Genomic DNA, 21,045 nt, shown 5'->3' with positions numbered 1-21,045 from the left:
CATTTTTGAACCGATTAAACAGCAATATTTCTGTTATTTTAGCTTTGACTTGATTAAACGTTGGTGGACAAAGTACACGACACCTGCACTTGAGTGAAAGTAGAGATATTGGTAGGTATTACTTAAAATAGATAATAATTTCTTTATACTAAACAGTTAATATTTACCACGTAAGTAGTTGTACACCTTTAGAGACTGTAACTAAAGGACAAATGGACGAATGTTGGTCAAGAGGGCGATCTGGTTCGTCAGCATTTTATATTTGTTCTCCTCACTGACCCTACAGAAGGTAACACTGTGCCAACCAACCCTGTTCTCATTGTAACAATTCCAGAATCCTTTTTTTGGTGCTATATAGAACCATATAAAACACACTCTCCATCAATCTGAAGAACATTTTGCCATGCAAATAATCATTTAAGCATAAAATGGTTCTACGTAGAATGCATGGTTCTAAACAGATCCATTCTCTTTACTAAAGAACCCTTGAAGAACCACCTTTTTCGAGAGTGTAGGACACACACCGTGAATACTTGAAGGGTAGAAATGAAAACCTTTTGGTTAGCAATGTGGCTAAAGGAAGCAGATTCCCTTCAAGAATACAGTCCTGCTTGAGATTTACAGTAGAGGTACAGTGATGCTATTTGATATTTGATGGTTTTGTTTCAGACATATCTGTCTGGAGTTACAAAATCAATGAATTTTAAAAACACATAAATAATATATGTATATATATTTAGTTAGCATTGTGGCTAAAGGAAGCAGACTCCCTTCAGGAATACAGGCCTATCCACTCAAAGTTTGGCATGTTTTTGTCCTTCATATTAGCTTTAAATGAGTTTAAAGCTCTTTTTTTTGGAGCCCGATATAACTCAAGCTAGCCATCTGAAGAAAACAATCCCAGAGCTGTCTGGAGTTACAAAATGAGGAAATAAATAAATAAAAATGGTAACACTTTCTATGAATGTCACCTTTGTAAGCATCTATAAACACATTTATAACATGTTATAATGTATTCATAAGGCATTATAAACATGGTTATAAATATTTATAAAAAAGAATTACACAATTACATTGTTTAGCCATGTTTATTATACATTATGAATTGTTAATATAATGCATTATAAATTGTGTTAATAACATGTTATAATGTCAGTGCCAAAGAAGTCAGTCCCAGCTTGGAGAGCGTAAAGTAAAGACAAATACCAAGCTAACGGTGGTGTACATTGACTTTCCCACATTGGGTAAAACACTGATGGCAGCACTAGTTTAAACTCTGACATTTGAAGCCTGTAATGTGCTTTATTGTGTTTGTTTTAGTGTTTCAGTAAATCCTTCAGTAAATACTTCAACTTGAAGCCTCACTCTTAACACTGGAGGAGGCTTTAGTACAGTACGCTTCACTTAGAGCGGACAAATACAACTTATGAGCTCTTATAATTTGTTATGAACAGTACTTATAATAGTATTTTGTTAACAATACATAATGCACAATAAACATGGCTATAACATATAATGCATTTTTATAAATACTTATAGCTATGTTTATAATGTCTTATGAATGCATTATAACATGTTATGAATGTGTTTATAGATGCTTACAAAGGTGACATTCATAGAAAGTGTTACCATAAAAATCAACTAGTTACTGTTACAAAAAGCTAAAAATTGCTAATTAAATAAAAAAAAATACAGAATGATACCTGAAGGGTAGAAATGCTTTTGGTTAGCATTGTGGCTAAAGGAAGCAGATTCTGTTCACAAATACAGGCCTGCTTGAGATCTACAGTAAAGGTACAGAAATCGCTATTTGCTCATTCTGGGCTGTTGAAACATGGGAAACTTTTGTGTTACGTATTTTGGATTTCCTGCAAGGTGTGCATTGAATATGGACACTTCCTCCCTTAAGTTTATGATGTTGTACCTATGATCATTCTTGCTGTCCATGTCTCTTATGCCTCTTTGCTTTTGGCTGTCTGTTGCTCTCCCATCCCCTTGTTGTTTGTTGTTTTGTGAAACAATAAAAATTCTTGAAGAAACTGCTATTTGCTATGGATGCTCAAACCTGATTTTCTGCTCCAGGCAAGTTAGCCATTCTGAAGGAGTTACAAAATACATGAAGAAATCATTTATTCACATTTATTGTGGCTAAAAGCAGCAGATTCCCTTCAGGAATACAGGCCTGTCTGAGACTTACAGTAGGAGTTCAGTGACTGCTGTCTGCTACAGCTGCTCAGACAGTCCTTTTGTCGTTAGCCTTAACTTTAAACGTGTTTAAACCTGATTTTTTTGTTCCACACTAATTTCACCTTCTGAAAGAAACCATCCCAGAGCTACAGCTAAGGTCGCCATCTTGTGGTTAACGGCGGTTATGACACGTTTAAGGGGAAATTCCGCCTATTTTTTCTAACCTGTTTGAAAACTGAACGGTTACGATTTCAGCGAAGTCATTCAGAGTGTTTTGATGTGAAACTTACAGGGAAATAGAAACTTACTGAGTCAGAACGGTTCACAGTGGTGGTGATAGGAACCAGACGTCCACCTCTAAAAGCTCCCTCCCAGGAAGTTACTACATGAAATGGTCATGAATTCACTGCCTGATGACTGAGACACTGTTAGATTTTTAAAAATCCATTCTTGGCGGAGGGATACATGCAGGGCGTTGTGAGGCAAAATAGTCCCCAAAGAAAAGGTGGTTCTGGATAGTAAATAAAATGGATGTGTTTGTGTTGTAGTCATGGCGACCCCTGGTTCCCAGCATGACCACTGTAAGGACATAAACACCACCACAAGCCTCTATAGCGATGGATGTGACGGTCAGCGGTTCTAAGTGTAGATGGACACAGCAGTAGGAGTGAAAGCCTCAGTTGGCTTTTCCCCAGAAACGAAACTCAGAACGAGTTTCGGTTTCAGCTCAGACTCCTGAGCATCAGTAGCGCTTTCCAAACCACTACCAGCTCCACCGCCAGAGGAGAGGAGCTCAGGCTCTGAGGAGGCTGCTCTGAGGGGGATCTGTCAGAAGCCGAGAAGATGGGCTCCACGCTGAATGAGCAGTACGAGCTGAAGGTGCGGCCGTGCATTGACCTGATCGACTCCCTGCGCTCTCTGGGGGTGGAGAAGGACCTGGCTCTGCCCGCCATCGCCGTGATAGGAGACCAGAGCTCCGGGAAGAGCTCCGTGCTGGAGGCGCTCAGCGGAGTGGCCTTACCGAGGGGCAGCGGTGAGTTACCCGCATCGTTTCTCAGGCGCTTTAGCTTCTAAAGTTGACTTCAGGCTATATTAGACTTGTTGGTCTCCCAGCTGTCAAGCCATAAAGACATTTAGAACCCTTGCAGGACTGTAGGTTTTACTGCACCTTCCCCCCAAAAACTGTTTTAGTGGACCCCATATTGGTCTGAGAAGATATATTTCATTGCAGTGGTTCTTCCTCATGTTCTTCGAGGGTTTTCTCTTTGAGTCTTGGTTCCTCTCAGTGGTTCTTCCTCATGTTCTTAGAGGGTTTTCTCTTTGAGTCTTGGTTCTTCACGGTGGTTCTTCCTCATGTTCTTAGAGAGTTTTCGCTTTGGGTCTTGGTTCCTCTCAGTGGATCTTCCTCATGTTCTTAGAGAGTTTTCTCTTTGGGTCTTGGTTCCTCTTAGTGGTTCTTCCTCATGTTCTTAGAGAGTTTTCTTTTTGAGTCTTGGCTCCTTTCAGTGGTTCTTCCTCATGTTCTTAGAGAGTTTTCTCTTTGGGTCTTGGTTCCTCTCAGTGGTTCTTCCTCATGTTCTTAGAGAGATTTCTCTTTGAGTCTTGGCTCCTTTCAGTGGTTCTTCCTCATGTTCTTAGAGAGTTTTCGCTTTGAGTCTTGGTTCCTCTCAGTGGTTCTTCCTCATGTTCTTAGAGAGTTTTCTCTTTGAGTCTTGGCTCCTTTCAGTGGTTCTTCCTCATGTTCTTAGAGAGTTTTCGCTTTGAGTCTTGGTTCCTCTCAGTGGTTCTTCCTCATGTTCTTAGAGAGTTTTCTCTTTGAGTCTTGGTTCCTCTCAGTGGTTCTTCCTCATGTTCTTAGAGAGTTTTCGCTTTGAGTCTTGGCTCCTTTCAGTGGTTCTTCCTCATGTTCTTAGAGAGATTTCTCTTTGGGTCTTGGTTCCTCTCAGTGGTTCTTCCTCATGTTCTTAGAGAGTTTTCGCTTTGAGTCTTGGTTCCTCTCAGTGGTTCTTCCTCATGTTCTTAGAGAGTTTTCTCTTTGAGTCTTGGCTCCTTTCAGTGGTTCTTCCATCAATCATTATGCTTTAAAGGTACAGTTGATATGATGAGACTGAGTGAAAGAATACCTCAACAAAGCTACTCTTATGTTTATCCAACTTGATTCCTTTGCTATTACTAAGATTTTCGTGTGTTCATAGTGAACAGATGGACACCTTTACACTGGTAACAAATTACCACAAATTCTTCCCTCCGGAAAAATTCTTACATCTCTGAAAGAACTATACAGATACACAGATTAATGAATTATGGTGCTGGAGTAGAGTGAGAAACAGGGGCCATGATTCTGCTGCGAGAAGTGCTGTTTTATTGATACAACCAGTAGAAGGTGACATACAAAGCACTGAACTCTCTCACGGGGGAGGTCACCACCAGCCATCCATTTCTACCCATGGAGGACACTTAACCCCACTAATGGAACCCACACTGTGAGACAATATCACACAAATAACACATAACCACATCTTAGACTAAAGAACAATGACATTAATAACATTAAACAACACAGTAAGACCCTTGTTGGAAGCATGTGCAGCTCCCACAAGCCTCCTAGCATGGCCCTTTGCATGGTCATGCCTAACGAGCATCCCATGGCTGTGGGACGCTACAGTATTAAAAACTCTGGCAGAAAAAATCACAAATGTTTTCTGTAAAAATTGATATCTTACTTAAGAATTCACTAACTACCTGTAAGCGTGTTAGTAGTCAACAGGTTTTTAGGTTGTTTTCTGTGCACAAGGGAATAGTCATCTCTTCGGTATGGATGCTAAACAGAGATTACATTAAAAACACTGAAAACTGAGTGTGGAAATGAAGGTTTGGGAATGAAACTCATTTTAACTTCATGCTCCCCTTTAAAATATACACAACAGGTATCGTGACACGATGTCCGCTGGAGCTGAAGATGAAGAGGAGCAAGGAGGAGGACGGCTGGTACGGCAAGATCAGCTATCAGGGTCACGAGGAGGAGCTCGATGATCCAGTAGAGGTGGAGAAAAAGATCAGAGAAGGTACTATTTCAGGAATGGAAGGAATGCTTCCCAAAACATTATCTGACAATGAAAACAGACAGGTACAAGGAAGTATGACTCCATTAAACCAGGAGTTTAGATAAAAATCAGCACTCAGTTGCCTCAGACTGTGTTGAGTTGTTCAGTAATCCCAAATAGACTTGCTTTTACGGTTTCTGACTCTGAACGACACACTGTTATCCATAAATACGGACAAAAGTATGTAACATAGATAAAAACAGTAGTATGAGGTATCAGTTTTATCCATATTCATTTATTTAACAGTGGATCATACAGTCTCAGAAACCCCATTTCCCCTCTCGCCCCTACCACTTAGCCCTTAGCCCTCCGTTTTGCATGTTTACATCTAAGGGTAGGATGTCCAGATTGTTGTTGAGCTAGAGGGGTAGGGTGAAGTGTTAGGGCTACATGACCCTCCAAACGGAGGTTTTTCAGATATTCCAGACAGTGTTATAATAAAAAAAGAAAAAACGGTAAGATGGCTGCACAAGAGACCAAAGAAACCCACAAATGTGAGAATTTTCTCCTTTAAAAAATACGATAACTATTGTATTATCTTAGTTTAATGCCATTTCAATGTATTATATACGTTTTCTTCATAACAAGCATAAGAAATCTCTTGTAGTTTGCTGATGTCTCAGTAGCTAGATCAGTTTTCCCGTTCCACCTTAAATGGTGCAGCAGTTACATTCTGGTGCCTGAGGCATCAGAACTGCTGCTCCATTTAAGGTGGAACAGGAAAATTTGAACAAGAAGCTGGTGAATATCTGACTTCAGCTTCATATGTGAAAAATTAGGGCTGGACGATAGTAAATAATGGTCCCTCTTTGAAAGCATATGATTCCCTAAATGTAACAGTGAAGTCAGCATTAGGTAAAGATACTAATCATACTCAATCAACCCGCCTGCTCTTTCAGCTCAGGACGAAATGGCTGGGGTTGGAGTGGGCATCAGCGATGACCTCATCAGCCTGGAGATCACCTCGGCCGACGTCCCTGACCTCACACTCATCGACCTGCCTGGGATCGCCCGAGTGGCCGTCAAGGGTCAGCCAGAGGACATCGGAGACCAGGTATCTTTGGGATAGAGTCCTAAAAGGACAGTATTCTTTCAACGTAACTCAACCTGACTGCAAAGGTTTAAAGAGTGTACGACAGATTGTTGTTGACAGCTTTGAAGTTCATGTTTTGAGGTTCAGAGAACTTTTTAAGGCAGCCAGGTTCCTCACCTTTTAAGTGAAATCAATACATGTTTAGTTTAGTTATGATTATTGATGTTCGTATGATAATACTTAATAATTAGATTCAACAACATTTGTACTTATTTTAATTTCACATTTAGGCCCTACTTTTTTCATTTTGGGTGTAATTTCATTCTGTTGTGTTGGTTCAACACCTGGCCTGCTTCACTGTTACTCACAAGTCTCATTTAGCTTTAAGATTTTACGTTGGATCAAAAGATCCAAATTTATTTACCCAGATTTATTATACTGAACTGAAGAAGTGAAGGTTCGTGAAGACCATTTCAAACCATTTCCGTGTATTGAAACACAACACACTAAGGGCAAAGTCAAAGCGCCTTTGTTTATTTTTCCTTTCTCTAAATAGATGTTGTGAACAACCGGTTTTTCAAGAACTGTAACATGAACGCTTCTACATTTTACTATCAAATCTCCTCCGCTTGCTGTCCTGTAGCGCTTGAACCAAGAGTAGTATTTCTGTACATTTTAATACCCTAATGTTTATTGATTACCATAAAATGTTGGAATATTGTGCTTTATTATGTTTCCATAAAAACACTTACCGGCCACTTTATTACATACATCTAAAAAAAAAAGTTGGGACGCTGTGCAAAATGTAAATAAAACAGAGTGCAATGATGTGCAAATCATTCAAACCCCATATTTAATTGAAAATAATACAAACACAACATATCAAATGTTGAAACTTTTATGTAATATGCTCCTTTTGAATTTGCAACACGTTTCAAAAAAGTTGGGACGAGGAAATGGGGTTGTACCATGTCACACCACCGTGTGGGTGTACCGTTAGACTGTAAAAGAGCATATTCGTTGATGCACAGTTTGTTTATCATCTAGCCCTTCATCCTTGGTCAGATTTTGACCACAGAGACCACAGGCCAGCGTGATAAAGAGGCCAGTGAGTGGAAGTACAAAGTAGGTGCTTCTAATAAAGCGGCCAGTGAGTGGAAGCACAAGATGGGTGTTTCTAATAAAGTGGCCAGTGAATAGAAGTACAAGATAGGTGTTTCTAAAAAAGTGGCCAGTAAATGGAAGTACAGATTTTTGGTTTTGGTTTTATTAGATCTTAGTGCAGCTTTTGATACTCTTGACCACAAAATTTTAATCCAGTGTTATGAATGCTGGGTCGGCCTCTCAGGCACAGTTTTAGAATGGTTTAAATCATATTTAAGTAATAGGCAGTTCATGGTTTCCCTTGGAAATCATTTATCAAAAAGAATTGCCATTTCTTGTGGAGTCCCTCAAGGTTCAGTCTTAGGGCCTTTGCTTTTCTCTTTGTACATGCTACCTGTAGGTGATGTCATCAGGAAGCATAGTGTAAGTTTTCATAGCTATGCTATTGACACCCAGTTATACATTTCTATTCCTCCTGAAGATCAAGACTCTGTAGACAGACTAACCAGATATTTCTCAGTGGATGTCGCAACATTTTCTACAATTAAATCATGAAAAAACTGAAATACTGATCATTGGTACAGAAACTCAGAGAAAAATGATTTATGAGAAACTTGGTTCTTTAATTTCATAAACCAAACCTGAAGTACAAAACCTGGGTCTGATCTTAGACTCTGAGCTCTGTTTTATCCCACATGTAAACACAGTCACGAAAGTAGCCTTTATCATTTGAGAAAATCACTAAAGTTCTGCCTTTTCTCTCTCAGAGTGAAACAGAGAAACTTGTTCATGCGTTTGTTACAGCAGAGTTGATCACTGTAATGATCTTCTTACTGGACTTCCTAAGAAAACAATACATCCCTTACAACTCGTGCAAAATGCAGCAGCATCCTAACAAAAACAAGAGATCAGATCACTCCCCTTTTTAAAAGAACTGCACTGGCTGCCTGTATCATTTAGAACAGATTTTAAAGCTCTGCTACATGTTTTTAAAGCTCAAAATGACCTTAAAGCTCTGCTTACATCACAGAGTGTCTGTCTATGTTCCAGAGACCTTCAGATACTGACCTTCAAAATACCCTCTGTAAAAGACAGCAAACGTGGAGAGACTCTTTCAGTTATTCTGCTTCTAAACTGTGGAGCTCAATTCCACCTTTTATTAGACAGTCAAGCTCAGTGCTCACTTTTAAGAAGCATCTGAAAATGCAGCTCTTTAACTCAGCATTTAATTAAAACTCTATGTCTATGTTTCATGGTTTTTATCTTCTAATTTGATCTTTTTTCATTTTTTTTATTTAAATACTAATGATTTCTTGTATAACTATGTTTTATCACCTTTCTGTAAAGCAATTTGAGCTGCCACTGGCATGAAAAGTGCTATATAAAAAAAAAAAATCATTATTATTATTATTATTATTATTAAAGTAAGTGTTTCTAATAAAGTGGCCACTGAGTGTGCCTACATGTCAATTTTCTTAACCAGTCCAGAATTTTTTGTGTATGGATGTCACAAAAATGCTGCACATTTCTTTCAGATTAAGAGGCTGATCCGAAAGTTCATCACAAAACAAGAAACTATCAACTTGGTGGTGGTGCCATGTAACGTTGACATAGCAACCACAGAAGCCTTGAAGATGGCTCAGGTAGAAGACCCAAACGGCGAGAGAACTCTAGGTCTGTGCATTTATTGTCAATAGAATAAATTATTGTTGCTATTATATATACATTCATACACTATAGGTCCAAAAGTTTGTGGACACCCCTTCGTATTAGTGAGTTCAGTTGTGTTAAGTTGCACTCACTGCTGACACAGTAGCTCAAATGCATACCCAGCTTGTATAATCTCTGTAGGAAAGCATTTACAATAGTACAGGATGCTCTGGAGCAACCGCATATGAGCCTAAGGACACCATGTCCAATGAAGCACCTTAGCACTGAGCTGTGGAGCAGTGGAACTGTGTTCCCTAGAGCGATGGAGCACCAACCAATACCTTGATGAGTTGGAGTGGCGTTTGTTATCCAGAACTAATCATCCAACATTAGTACCTGATCTCACCAGTGCCCCCTCTTCTGAATGTAATCAGATCCTCATAGCAATGTTCGAACATTTAGTGTAAAGCCTTCCCCGATAGGTAGAGACAGTTACTCTAGCAGAGTGGGACAAACTTTTGGCCATATCGTGTATATGGTATAGTATATAGCACTATATTATAAGAGTTTCCATAACAATACATAGAGTTAAAAGGGCTTTGCATATTTTAACAACAATTCAAAAGTTTGAGATGAATATAAAACCAATGTGATCGGAGATGAAGGAAAACGACTCTCTAGGGTCTAAATGTGCGGTCAGTGCTCTACAACAGGGTTTCATGGAATGAAGTAAAGCCTGTTAGTGTACAAATGCAGGAGATAATGCAAGGAGATAATGGACCGGCTTTCTCTGAGTGACGTCATGGAGAAAGAAAAAGCCTTCTTTAAAGACCACGCTCACTTCAGGTGCTGCTAAAGCTTTTAATGGACGTTTTGTGTTTGTGTGCTGATTGTGTTAATTCATTAACACGTTTACTGTTTCACAGGCATCCTAACGAAGCCGGACCTGGTGGACAAGGGCACGGAGGAGACAGTGGTGGACATTGTTCACAATGAAATCATTAACCTTACTAAAGGCTACATGATTGTCCGGTGCAGAGGCCAGAAGGAGATAATGGACCGGCTTTCTCTGAGTGACGCCATGGAGAAAGAGAAGGCCTTCTTTAAAGACCACGCTCACTTCAGGTGCTGCTAAAGCTTTTAATGGACGTTTTGCCTTACAGTCCTTTATTATAGCCCATTGAGAAGGGGACCACGGGGGCAGTCATGGGCTGGAGGTTATGGAATCAGCCCTGTGACCGGAAGGTCACCGGTTCAATCCCCTGAGCTGACAGTATGTGACTGAAGTGCCCTTGAGCAAGACACCTAACCCCCAACTGCTCCCCGGGTGCTGCGGATAGGGCTGCCCACCACTCTGGGCAAGTGTGCTTGCTGCCCCCTAGTGTGTGTGCATTCACTAGTGTGTATGTGGTGTTTCACTGCACAGATGGGTTAAATGCAGAGGTGAAATTTCCCAGTCGTGGGACTAATAAGGGTCACTTAACCAGTTTGAGCAGGACAGCTTATGTCTAAATTTTACTATGACTGGGATTATTTTTATTGAAACCTTTCAAATAAAAAATATGAACAAAATTCAGGCTTCAAGATCTCACAAGCTACTGTTTTTACCCATGTGACATAAGGTTATAGATAACAGTATGTTATGCGGCCCCCAAAACCATGTACGGAACTTCAGATCTCCAAAAGGAGGGTTGGTGACCAGTGATTTAAGGCCATCCTAAATCTTTGTAGGATTACTGGGGGTGCTCAGTCCACTCCACCTTGGAGAGTTTAGATCTAAAACACTTGCCTGAAGTATTAACATGACCGTGAAGGTCTTCATTACCTAGAACTGGTAAAATGTAGGGTCTGGCGAATCACCAGAACCAGGATTGGGCATCCCTACTCTGTAAACTGTGACTTAACGTAGAGGTTTCTTAACAAATATGATCTATCAATAAGTGATCTAAGACCAAACCACAAACTCAGCTCTTGTTGTACGTTGAATTTCTGAAAAGACTGAACTGCCTATTTGTGTGGATGAGTCTAAAAGGTGGTCAATGTTTTCCACAGCAAGCTGTACGATGAAGGGAAAGCCACCATTCCCAAACTAGCTGAGAAACTCACCCTCGAGCTGGTCAATCACATTGAGGTAAAAACCTTACTGATTTTGCCTAGTAGGTTACAGTAGAGCTAAATTAACCAGATTCCTGATAAAAGACCTCTGGATATTCATTTTTGTGTAACTTAATCCTCAGTGTTAGGCAGCTTTCTCACTCATTTTAGAATCTGCTACAATTTTTTTCAGTTTTACTTACAGCCTTACTGTGCCTGTAATAATAATAATGCCTGTAATAATAGACGCACATATACATTGTATAGAAATCGCTGCCACGGTTGGAGGAGCAGATCGAGGCGAAGCTTGCTGAGACCCAGGCGGAGCTGGAAAGGTATGGCAATGGACCACCCACTGAACCTGCAGAGCGCATCTACTTTCTGATTGATGTAAGTTCAGTTGTTTATATTTATACAAAAAGCAACAGTAACTTAAAATAATACAAACCTCAGTTCAAAAAAGTTGAATTACATTACACAAGTTTACATCAGCTTGGCAATAAGCATGGACATCCCTGAAAAAGACATTGTCTAGAAGGCAGTTTATGTTGCTCCAGAATGTGTACATTATCTTCGTGATGCCTTCACAGATGTGCAATGTAGCCACTAATACCGCCCCATACTATATCCACTGGTAACAACCCGAATGGTCCTTTTATTCTTTGACTTGGAGAACACAATGTCCATTATTTTCACAAACAATCTGGGCCTAGTTTCCCAAAAGCATTTCATAATCTGGTGGAGAGAGAGTGTTCAGTGTAATACTCAATCTATCATTTAAGAATAATCTTTGTGCTAAAATGCTTTTGGGAAACCCAGCTCTGCAAGGTTGACTTGTCAGACCACAATACACATTTGCTCAGGCGCTGACAAGTCAGCAACATTTCTGGACGTAGTTGATATATGACCTCCACTGTGTGTAGTACAGCCTTAACTTGTGCTTGTGGATGTAGGGAAGAACTATGTTTATTGACAACAGTTTGGCAAAGTATTCCCAAACCCATGTGGTGGTATCCATTTCTGAGGGATCGAAGATCACAGAGATTCCCTGAATGTTTTATACTATTGTGCACAGTAGAGGATCAAATACCTAAAGTCCTTGCAATAATTTATTGAGGAACGTGTTCCTAGTCTTAAATTGCCCCTCTCCCAACTTTGTTGGAGGTGTTACAGGCATCAGCTTTAGAACAAGTTTATGGAAATAGTGAACTTAAAAAGACATTAAATGTCTTGTATTTGTACTGCTTTCATGTAATTATAAGTCAAAGTGGATTTACAAATCACTGTGTTCCATTTTTAGTTAACTATTTGTGGAATTGAGGTTTGTATTATAATATATTTTTATTTATAATTTGAAATATGTTGACAACATGAAACTATATTTCAATGGGTTAGGGTTAAAGATAGGATGGTTTATTGGTTTTAATGATATCCTACAATATAATAAGTCCCATTGATAATCATACCATTTCAGATTTTAGGGTCCTGTCAGTATAATACCTGTGGAGAAATGTTTTTAAAAATATTTTCAGTATATCTACACAATACTAAAATGATACTGGTCACTAATATCATAATAGGAAATTTTCATAACCATCCCAACCCTAGCTGTCTACATCATCTCGGGTGCCTCGCCCACTAATGTAGCATGAATTTGATGTAATTTGACAATGTTTGATCAGCTGTTGAGCTTTTACTGTGGCATTTGCTAGAAAGTGACAGCGTTCAATCAGGATGCTCTCAACCTGACCATTGGAGAGGAGCTGAACACCACCCCGCACCTCAACATCTTCTCAAAACTCAGGAGGACGTTTGCGAACTGGAAGAAACATCTAGACGACTCAGGGGAGACCTGTGAGTGTTACATATTCCTGCTTAGAAGTACATCACCTATAGCACTAAGGGTTACTCAGAGTAACCTGCACTATGATACTTTTACAATATAATATTTTGTGCTGAGCGATGCCATATTAAGATTTTGTCCTAGCTTTAATCTCCACAAGATCAGGATAAGAATGAACCATGGGGTGAGGTGAGGTGGAATGATGTGACTGTGCATTCATTTTCTTGCCCAGGGGTCGGTTGCACCAACAGGGCCTGCCCCTGGGCAACAAAATGAATGCACAGTCACATCATTCCACACTGCATAGCCTGCAATGACTGCATAGCCACCTCATTTCACCTCACAACACCCCATGGAAATTTGGGTGTAACTTTAAGACTGTTGCACCAACCGGTTTCAAACTGAATTTTCACAAATTCTGAGTGGAACTTGCAGGCCTATCTGGTAGCAGGCATAATATCTAGACAAGTTCACATCGCCCTCCCAGAGAAGGATGAGTCAAGACGGTGAGGGTCACAAGCCCCGTGAGCATAAAAGTCCTCTCTAAAACTGCTCTTAGCGATGGCCGACTTGGCAGACAAGGCCATCTTAGTTAAGACCTGTTGGGGCAACCAGCCCCTCGGAACAAGCCCAGGGACCCAGCACCTTGTCCACATTTTAAATAAATTCATATGATATTCTGTAGAGATTTATCAATAATAAACTGTAATAGAAACCACACTGACGCAGTTTATCACTCGAGAATGCACCACTACTGCTGTGATTGTTCGTCTGTCAAAATATTTTGGTAATGCTGAGCTATACCACTGGCCTCTGACCTGCACTGCCATTTTCAGGTAGGCCAAACTTTGAGTTTCACTCACATAGCTAATGGCTACAAACGAAGTACTAACTTACCTGTAAATATGAGGCATCTGCTATGCATCAACCTCAGAATGGGAAAAACTAAAACTCATTATCATCAGCTTATCCTTCTGGGTCGCAGTGGGTGCTGGAACCTGTCCCAGTGCTCACTGGGAGGAAGGCACCCTGGACAGGTAACACTGAAACGGTGGCACACAAAATTTAAAACCCATAACAGAAAAAACCTTTGGGTTCATGCTTCCATTCCATGGTCTTCTGATAGTCTTGGAAGACAGTTTTTGTCTGGCACAAGCTTTTGTCCCATTCCGAGGTTGAACATTCAGCATTGGTTAGTTGTAAGATCCAATTTTATGAGTAAACTGCGTACTAGGCACATTTACATGCAGCCTGATAATCCGTTATTAATCCGGCTAAAAGCTCAATCAGAATAGAATACGTCGATGTATGCATCTTAATTGGAATAGTCTAGTCCAGTTGAGGCCATTCGGAATACAGTTTTTATCCAATTGAACGAAGTGGGTAATCCTGTAAATAATCTGTTAAATAAAAGAATAATATCTGTGTAAACGCCTGAATCTGATTACATTCCCTATCGGAAAGTTTAAGTCCGTTCTGATCATGTGTGTCGCATCATAGTGAAAGTTTATACCGTTCAACATGGCGGAGCAGAAACTGGTCAGCAGAGGAGACGAAGTTTATGCTTTGATCTTTAAAAGATGGCAGTGGGACGGACGTCCAGCTTATGTGTCTCAGAACACGACGTCTTCCTCTCGGCCTTCTTTAATAAGGACATGTGAAGGACGTTTTCCTGAGTCTGACATCATTTTAAAGTAATTAAAAACACAAGCGCTGCTCACTGCTGCTCATCTCACTCTGACTGGACTCACGTGATAGTAGTTGTCATGGTAACGTCTACTTTAAGTGGTACTCTAAGAATGGGCGTAATTTTGGACCAAATTACTTCTAGTGTAAATGTAAACTGAGATTTTCCATCAGATTGTTGAGTGGAGTGAGCATAAACACCTCAGTCTTAGTCTGTAATGGGAATGAATTCAGTCAGATTTGCAAAAATCTGTGCATGTAAACACAGCCAGTGAAAAGAATGTCTGATGCACATCTGAGAAAGGCTGGGGCATAATCTGATCAGATTGCTCAAACAACAGCAGTGTGGAAACTTTGCTCATTGAGGTCAGCTATATGATTGCAATCGCATACATATATCCACTACAGTGACCTCTGTGTCTCCAACACCGACTGCTCTCTGTTGTAGTTAACAAGCGGATTGAGAGGGAAGTCAATGAATATGAAGAGAAGTACCGGGGCAGAGAACTCCCGGGCTTTATCAACTACAAGACCTTTGAGGTGATGGTAAAGGAACAGATCAAGAAGCTGGAAGAGCCTGCGATTAGGAAACTGAAGGAGGTCTCAGGTATACTGTACATTCAAAAAACATGTATATAGCATGTTTACTTTTTGGAACCACTTGTCAAAATAATCATTTTTGTTGTTTTATATACAATAATAACTTCTGTAATGTAGATTCAAGCAGACCAACAGAATTTTAAGAATTTATTAAGTGATAAACCAAATACTGTATTTGTATCCATTTGTTTTTAGATTTGATCATACTTTTGAATATTCTGGGTGTTAATGTTATTATAACTTTCTCTATCTACAGCTCTGTTCGTTATTATAGAAATATTAAAAGTGTTCATGTTTTCTACAACTTTGAACTTTTGAAAGATGTGAAGTTGCGCAGGACTAAAATATTAGAAATATTTTCATAAGTTCTCTGCACTGAGGCTGGTTTTATTTTAATGAAAACATTGATTCGAAATTGTTAAGCTTTATTGCACGTGTTAAGGATTATACAAGTTCTTTCACAATCTGATTTTATAACTGAAACGCGATATTATTACTTTTTTAAACAGCAACACGTCACCTCTGCTGGAATGATTGTCTGATGGAAGAATCTGCCAACATGAAAACCTAAATATGTTAGAAACAATATTAGCTTTACTTTTCTCCCTGACTTTGGAGAACACTTTAATTATGACATTCTGATCTGTGTACAATACTTTATGCAGCTAGTAGTATTTATGGACGTCTTGTTTGTCTCCCTTTGTATCTTTAGATCTTATCAGAAAGAGCTTCATTGAGCTGGCTCAGAGCAGCTTTGCGGGCTTCCCCAACCTCCTCAAAACAGCAAAGGTAGGTTCTTATATTTATGCCAGAGCTTCGCAAAGAAACAAACAAAAAAGCTCACTACAAGTTTTATACCAGGGGCAAACAGTGACTATTAGAGCTAAGTTCCAGTTCAGGCCATAAATGTCAGAACATGGAAAAAAGAACTAGATTGAACACAGATATCTGAGGCTTGTAAAAGACATTGCTTGCTGTAATTCGAGCCTACAATGGACATATTAACATACTGTCACTGTTGCGACACAAATGCCAAAATGGTAACTTCACAGAAAAAGGAAAAAACTTTTTTAATGGAAATCAATTGAACAAGATTTTTGAAGCATTTTTATTTCTATTTGTACATTTGTCATGAAATTATAACACAATGTAAGGGGCAAATTGCACTTTCAAATTCTGTATTTCAAACACAAAAATGGAGATACAAAGTTTTCATCCAGCAAAGGCAATATATTTGACTTTGTAGCAGGTTTACATTGACACTTTCAGTAAAGAGTCCTAACTGAAGTCCATACCAATAGGAGAGCTAGTTTGGCTGTATCTACCTAACCACCTTCAACAGAGAAAAAAGTCTGATTAAACAACTTTTCGTTTTCGCCATTTCACACCAATAACCTAACCATCAACTAAGGGTAGTACCACAATAGAATAAGCATGATGATTAAATGAAATTACATATGTGTGTTTTTCAATTTCACAGAAATATTAAGGCTTTCTCTGAAGGCCCTGAGGGTTCCACACTGGTTAAAAAATGCTTGCAGTGTTTGCCTTTGAGTTATCCTACCATAGTCTACTAGACGATACTATACAGTGTTAGATGTTACTACACAGTTAGAAATAAAGGTTCTAAGTATGAACCTTAAATAAGTTTTTCCAGGTGAAAAGTTTGTATTTCTACCTTTTCATAACCGAATGTTTTAAAACAGAACAGTAAAATAAAGAGCCTGGAGACGAGACGGGGTGTGTGGAGTCAATACAACTTAGAAAATATAATTTCAATGGATTATGGTACAGTTATGTTCCCTGACTAAAGTTAATGAGATGTACCCTATAGGGTCCCACCCCAGTGACAAGAGGAGAACTACCCCAGAGGCTGTTTATTACCTTTTTAGGAGAGTGTAAAGTGCTGTAGAAACATGTAGATGTAACAATTTTATAGATTTTTAGTTATATTACACAGCACTGTAGGAGACTTAGTTTCTTACAATATTACTAGACAGTAGTAATACTGTACTAGTGATATGGCTACCTACTGTTTGTGGACGTTCTAATATCTTCTGACTTTCGCAAACAAAGAACATTGTCTAGCGAGAATGCTACAGTGAGTTTGATTTTTATCATTCTAGACCTTGATCGATGACATTAAGCAGGAAAAAGAGGCGGAGGCCGAGACGATGCTGAGGACCCAGTTTAAGATGGAGCAGATCGTGTACACTCAGGACAGCATGTACAGCCAAAGCCTGAGTGACCTGAGGCATGAAGAAGAGGACGAAGAATATGCCAAAGCGCCCAAAATATCTGGCTTTGGTTCTGTGAGTTTTATCTCGAACACCGACAACCACGCCACCCTTCAGGAACTGATGTGGCACCTCAAATCCTACTATAACGTAAGTATTAGTACAGTTTTGTCAGCTACAGGGCTAAAGGACTAAAGTATGTTAATGATCCAGGCAAGGACCAGGACTTCTGAAACAGTAAAGTTGAAGCTGAAGAAGTGGACCTTCCAGCAGGATAATGATCCCAAACATGCAAGAAAAATCCATCAGGGAATGTCTCAAAAGGAGGAAATGAAGGGTTGTGGAATGGTCAGAGGAGGGGCTGTACATGAAAGAAACCCTTAAACCCCTAAAACGTTGCACAGTTGAAAGATTTCTGCATGGTGGAGTGGGCAAAAATTCTCCCAGTAAATGTCAGAAACTGGTAGACAGTTACAGGAAACACATAAAGTTGTTTCTGTCATGAGGGCTATACTTACTACTAGTTACTGAAGCCAGGGGTGTCCTTACTTCTTCAGTACTTCAGACAAAAAAGAACATCTCAGTTAATTAAAAAAAAAGATTGCAGTCAAGTTGTTGTTCCAATATATCTAAACTGTTAAGTATTAGCCAGTTCTGTACTGTTTCCAATTTATTCTAGATTAAGGAAGTTCAGCTCTATTAGCCATCAGTCACCAGAAGTATTGCATTAATATATTTTTTTTCAATAAAATGTATAACTGGCATAGTAATGTTAAAATGCATATCGTGATTTTCTTCAGACACGTTTGCATATTCACTGTTTTTTGTGAAAGTACTTCTTAATTTAACCAAAACAATGTAAACGAAAGACATTGTAGTGATATTTAAGATTTCATAATGCACTTAATTGCTTCCTAAAGAATCGTTTTCGAGTCATTGTGAGGTCAGAGATTTATACCCATACTAGTTGCATTAACAACTGCTGAAAATAAGATGACAATTATACAACAATTAGTTGCGGCCAGTCAGCCTGAGTGGTTGAAAAATATTGTTTGATAAATATTGATAACAGCACTTACCTCAGTATACCTGTATTGCTCTGCTACCCAGATGCTAAGCAACAACAACATATGCTCAACTTGTAGCTCAACCACTGGCCATATTCATAAGAGCACAACATTTTTAGGTCAAATTCTGAACCTCAGTTCAGAATAACGAAAAAAAAAACCACAAAACGTTTTGCAGTTGTGACTGCTGACTAAGCTGAAATGATGGAACTACTTTTTCTGGTGGAAGACATTTCCAAACATACTTGAGACCGTGTGAGGGGCTTGGTTTATAAAATAGCAAACGAACACACGAGAGTGTCTGTTATGATGAACACCATCATGCCAGTGATGATCTACTGTCACATAATCACAGCGGTGACGTTCCTCACTGTGTAGCTAAAGTTGCTTGTCATTGACCGACGTGTGCTTGTGTGACTCGTGTTTAGATCGTCAGTAAGCGGCTGGCGGACCAGGTCCCACTGGTGATGCGCTACCTGCTGCTGCAGGAGTCGGCTATACAGCTGCAGAGGGACATGCTCCAGCTGATGCAGGACAAGGACTCCACTGATGAGCTTCTTAAAGAAGACTACGACATCGGCAACAAGCGCACCAACCTGCTGAGCCGCCAGAAACGCCTGATGCAAGCCCGCAGCTACCTCGTCAAGTTTTAGGGTCCAGCCCACAAGTATGTTATGGTAAATGATGTAACCATGAGTTGATTTGTTGTAGGCAAGAAATTAAATCTCTGTTTAGCGCATCTCTTTGGCCCGCCGCGTTAACATCCTATCACCACAGTTCCTATACATGCTACGGAGTACTTAATGCATTTTGAAACATTTTCAGCACTCCAGGTTACAGATAAGGAAAAGACAGTGAAGTATGTACATTTGTGAAGCACAGTCGAAAAAAAAAGATATAGTTTAAAGTCACAGTGTGTTTACGTGCAATTAATAATCCGATAACTGCAGAAAATCAGATTTTGTCAGTAATCCGATCAACGCATTTATATGCTCGAGTAATCAGATAATGTAAAAACTCTAAGTCTACATGAGTCAGACAGTAATCAGATTTCTGCTTTACAACCAGCCAATAAACTCACAGAAAATGCACCGTAAACGTGAAGTAAAACTCAAACTTTATGCCGCAACTTTTTTTTTTTAAACATCGCATCGCTTTACCTGAAAATATCAACATACATCATCTAGAAGATGAAGAATATTTAAATCCTTTATTCCGTCAAGCATGTATTTGGAGCATTGCTCCAAAAGTGTTTTGCTGCGTCTCGCGGCGACGCTGCTCTCTTATTTACGGTACCACTGTCTGTTTTCACACATGCACAGACCGAGAAATCCGAAAGAAATCAGAGTAAGAGTTCACGTGCACAGAGAGACCTGATTACTGAGCTAAAATCCTCTCTTTATCGGATTTCTTAATCAGATTATTTGGATTGCACGTAAACGCACTCAATAAGGTATGGTGGGAGAATTGTGTTTGGTCCTTCACAAGCCAGAAACAGATTATCGGTTAGATCTAAACACAATCCGATCAAAAACTTGATTGCTTTAGTCTTTCAGTTGTGCAGACGGATAACATCGAGACATGGGATGCATTTAGTGCCAAGTGTAAACAGGATCTTTCTCTATACTTTCCATTTCAAATCTGTTTAGTCATTATTTTCTGTATGGATTTGTTTATTTGTTATTTTTTGCTAGTTTCTTCACCATTTAAAGAGATTTAAGGAGACTGATTTTTGGCCTGTTTTAGAGGAGTTATTGGTAATGCTTTATTTGGATGGTCCACTGTAGATGCTTTGTAGATACTTCATTTACTTTCAAGTTACATTCATCTAAAATACTTACTAAACTGACCATAATACCTCTAAATATAATAACTCTAAACCTGCTCTAATCCTAACCCTAACCTCAACCCAAGACCTGAACCCAATCCTCACCCTGGTCCTAGCCCTAATCCCCACCACTGAGTTACAACAGATAGCTTATTAAAAATTTGAACATCTGTAGATAATCTATAGGGGACTATGGTGGACTATCCAAATAAAATGAGACTGATTAATCTATTAGTCTGTAAATTGCTGTGGTGTATTTAAGTATGCAGTGTGCATGTAAGAGAGTATATCATTTTATAGTTGTTTATTGCTATTTTAAAGTGTTTGTTACTTGAGTATTTTTTTGTTTGTTTGTTTTTTTGCAAGGAGAGAGAAGCTGGACAATCAGGACCTTTTTAAGCAGCTGAAGAAAGGGAATTCCGGAGAAGCTTCCCCACAAGGCAGTTTAAGTTTTTGTTTTGCTGGAAGATTTCCTTGGGTTAAACCTTCATTGTAACCTTCATGTTACAAATGTCTTTTTTCTTGATCATCATCTTTACTGGTAGCCATATTTATTGTTTCTATTGCACCTGTAAACATTTTAGGAATAAATATTCACATTATTCGACATTT

The 21,045-nt window shown here is 39.3% G+C and overlaps 1 protein-coding gene across 3 annotated transcripts; it reads left to right on the top strand.

Annotated features, from left to right (window-relative positions):
* Positions 1-2,719: 2,719 nt before the first annotated feature.
* LOC118803517 (interferon-induced GTP-binding protein Mx1-like) lies at positions 2,720-21,045 on the top strand. Of its 3 annotated transcripts, none has more exons than XM_036564006.1 (13): positions 2,720-3,220; positions 5,115-5,252; positions 6,191-6,345; positions 8,964-9,102; positions 10,005-10,203; positions 11,131-11,209; positions 11,440-11,562; positions 12,885-13,026; positions 15,150-15,308; positions 16,014-16,090; positions 17,428-17,688; positions 19,034-19,272; positions 20,800-21,045. In XM_036564006.1, exons 1-12 carry the CDS (start codon positions 3,031-3,033, stop codon positions 19,256-19,258), a joined length of 1,887 nt encoding a protein of 628 aa, XP_036419899.1. In that variant the 5' UTR covers positions 2,720-3,030; the 3' UTR covers positions 19,259-19,272; positions 20,800-21,045. The 3 variants fall into 3 exon arrangements, with proteins under 3 accessions (XP_036419899.1, XP_036419900.1, XP_036419898.1); XM_036564007.1 differs by having other exon boundaries at positions 19,034-19,282; XM_036564005.1 differs by lacking the exon at positions 20,800-21,045 and having other exon boundaries at positions 19,034-19,344.

Source organism: Colossoma macropomum, unplaced genomic scaffold (assembly GCF_904425465.1).
Source record: "Colossoma macropomum unplaced genomic scaffold, Colossoma_macropomum, whole genome shotgun sequence".
Classification (NCBI taxonomy): Eukaryota; Metazoa; Chordata; class Actinopteri; order Characiformes; family Serrasalmidae; genus Colossoma; species Colossoma macropomum.
This window is presented reverse-complemented; position numbering and strand designations above follow the sequence as displayed.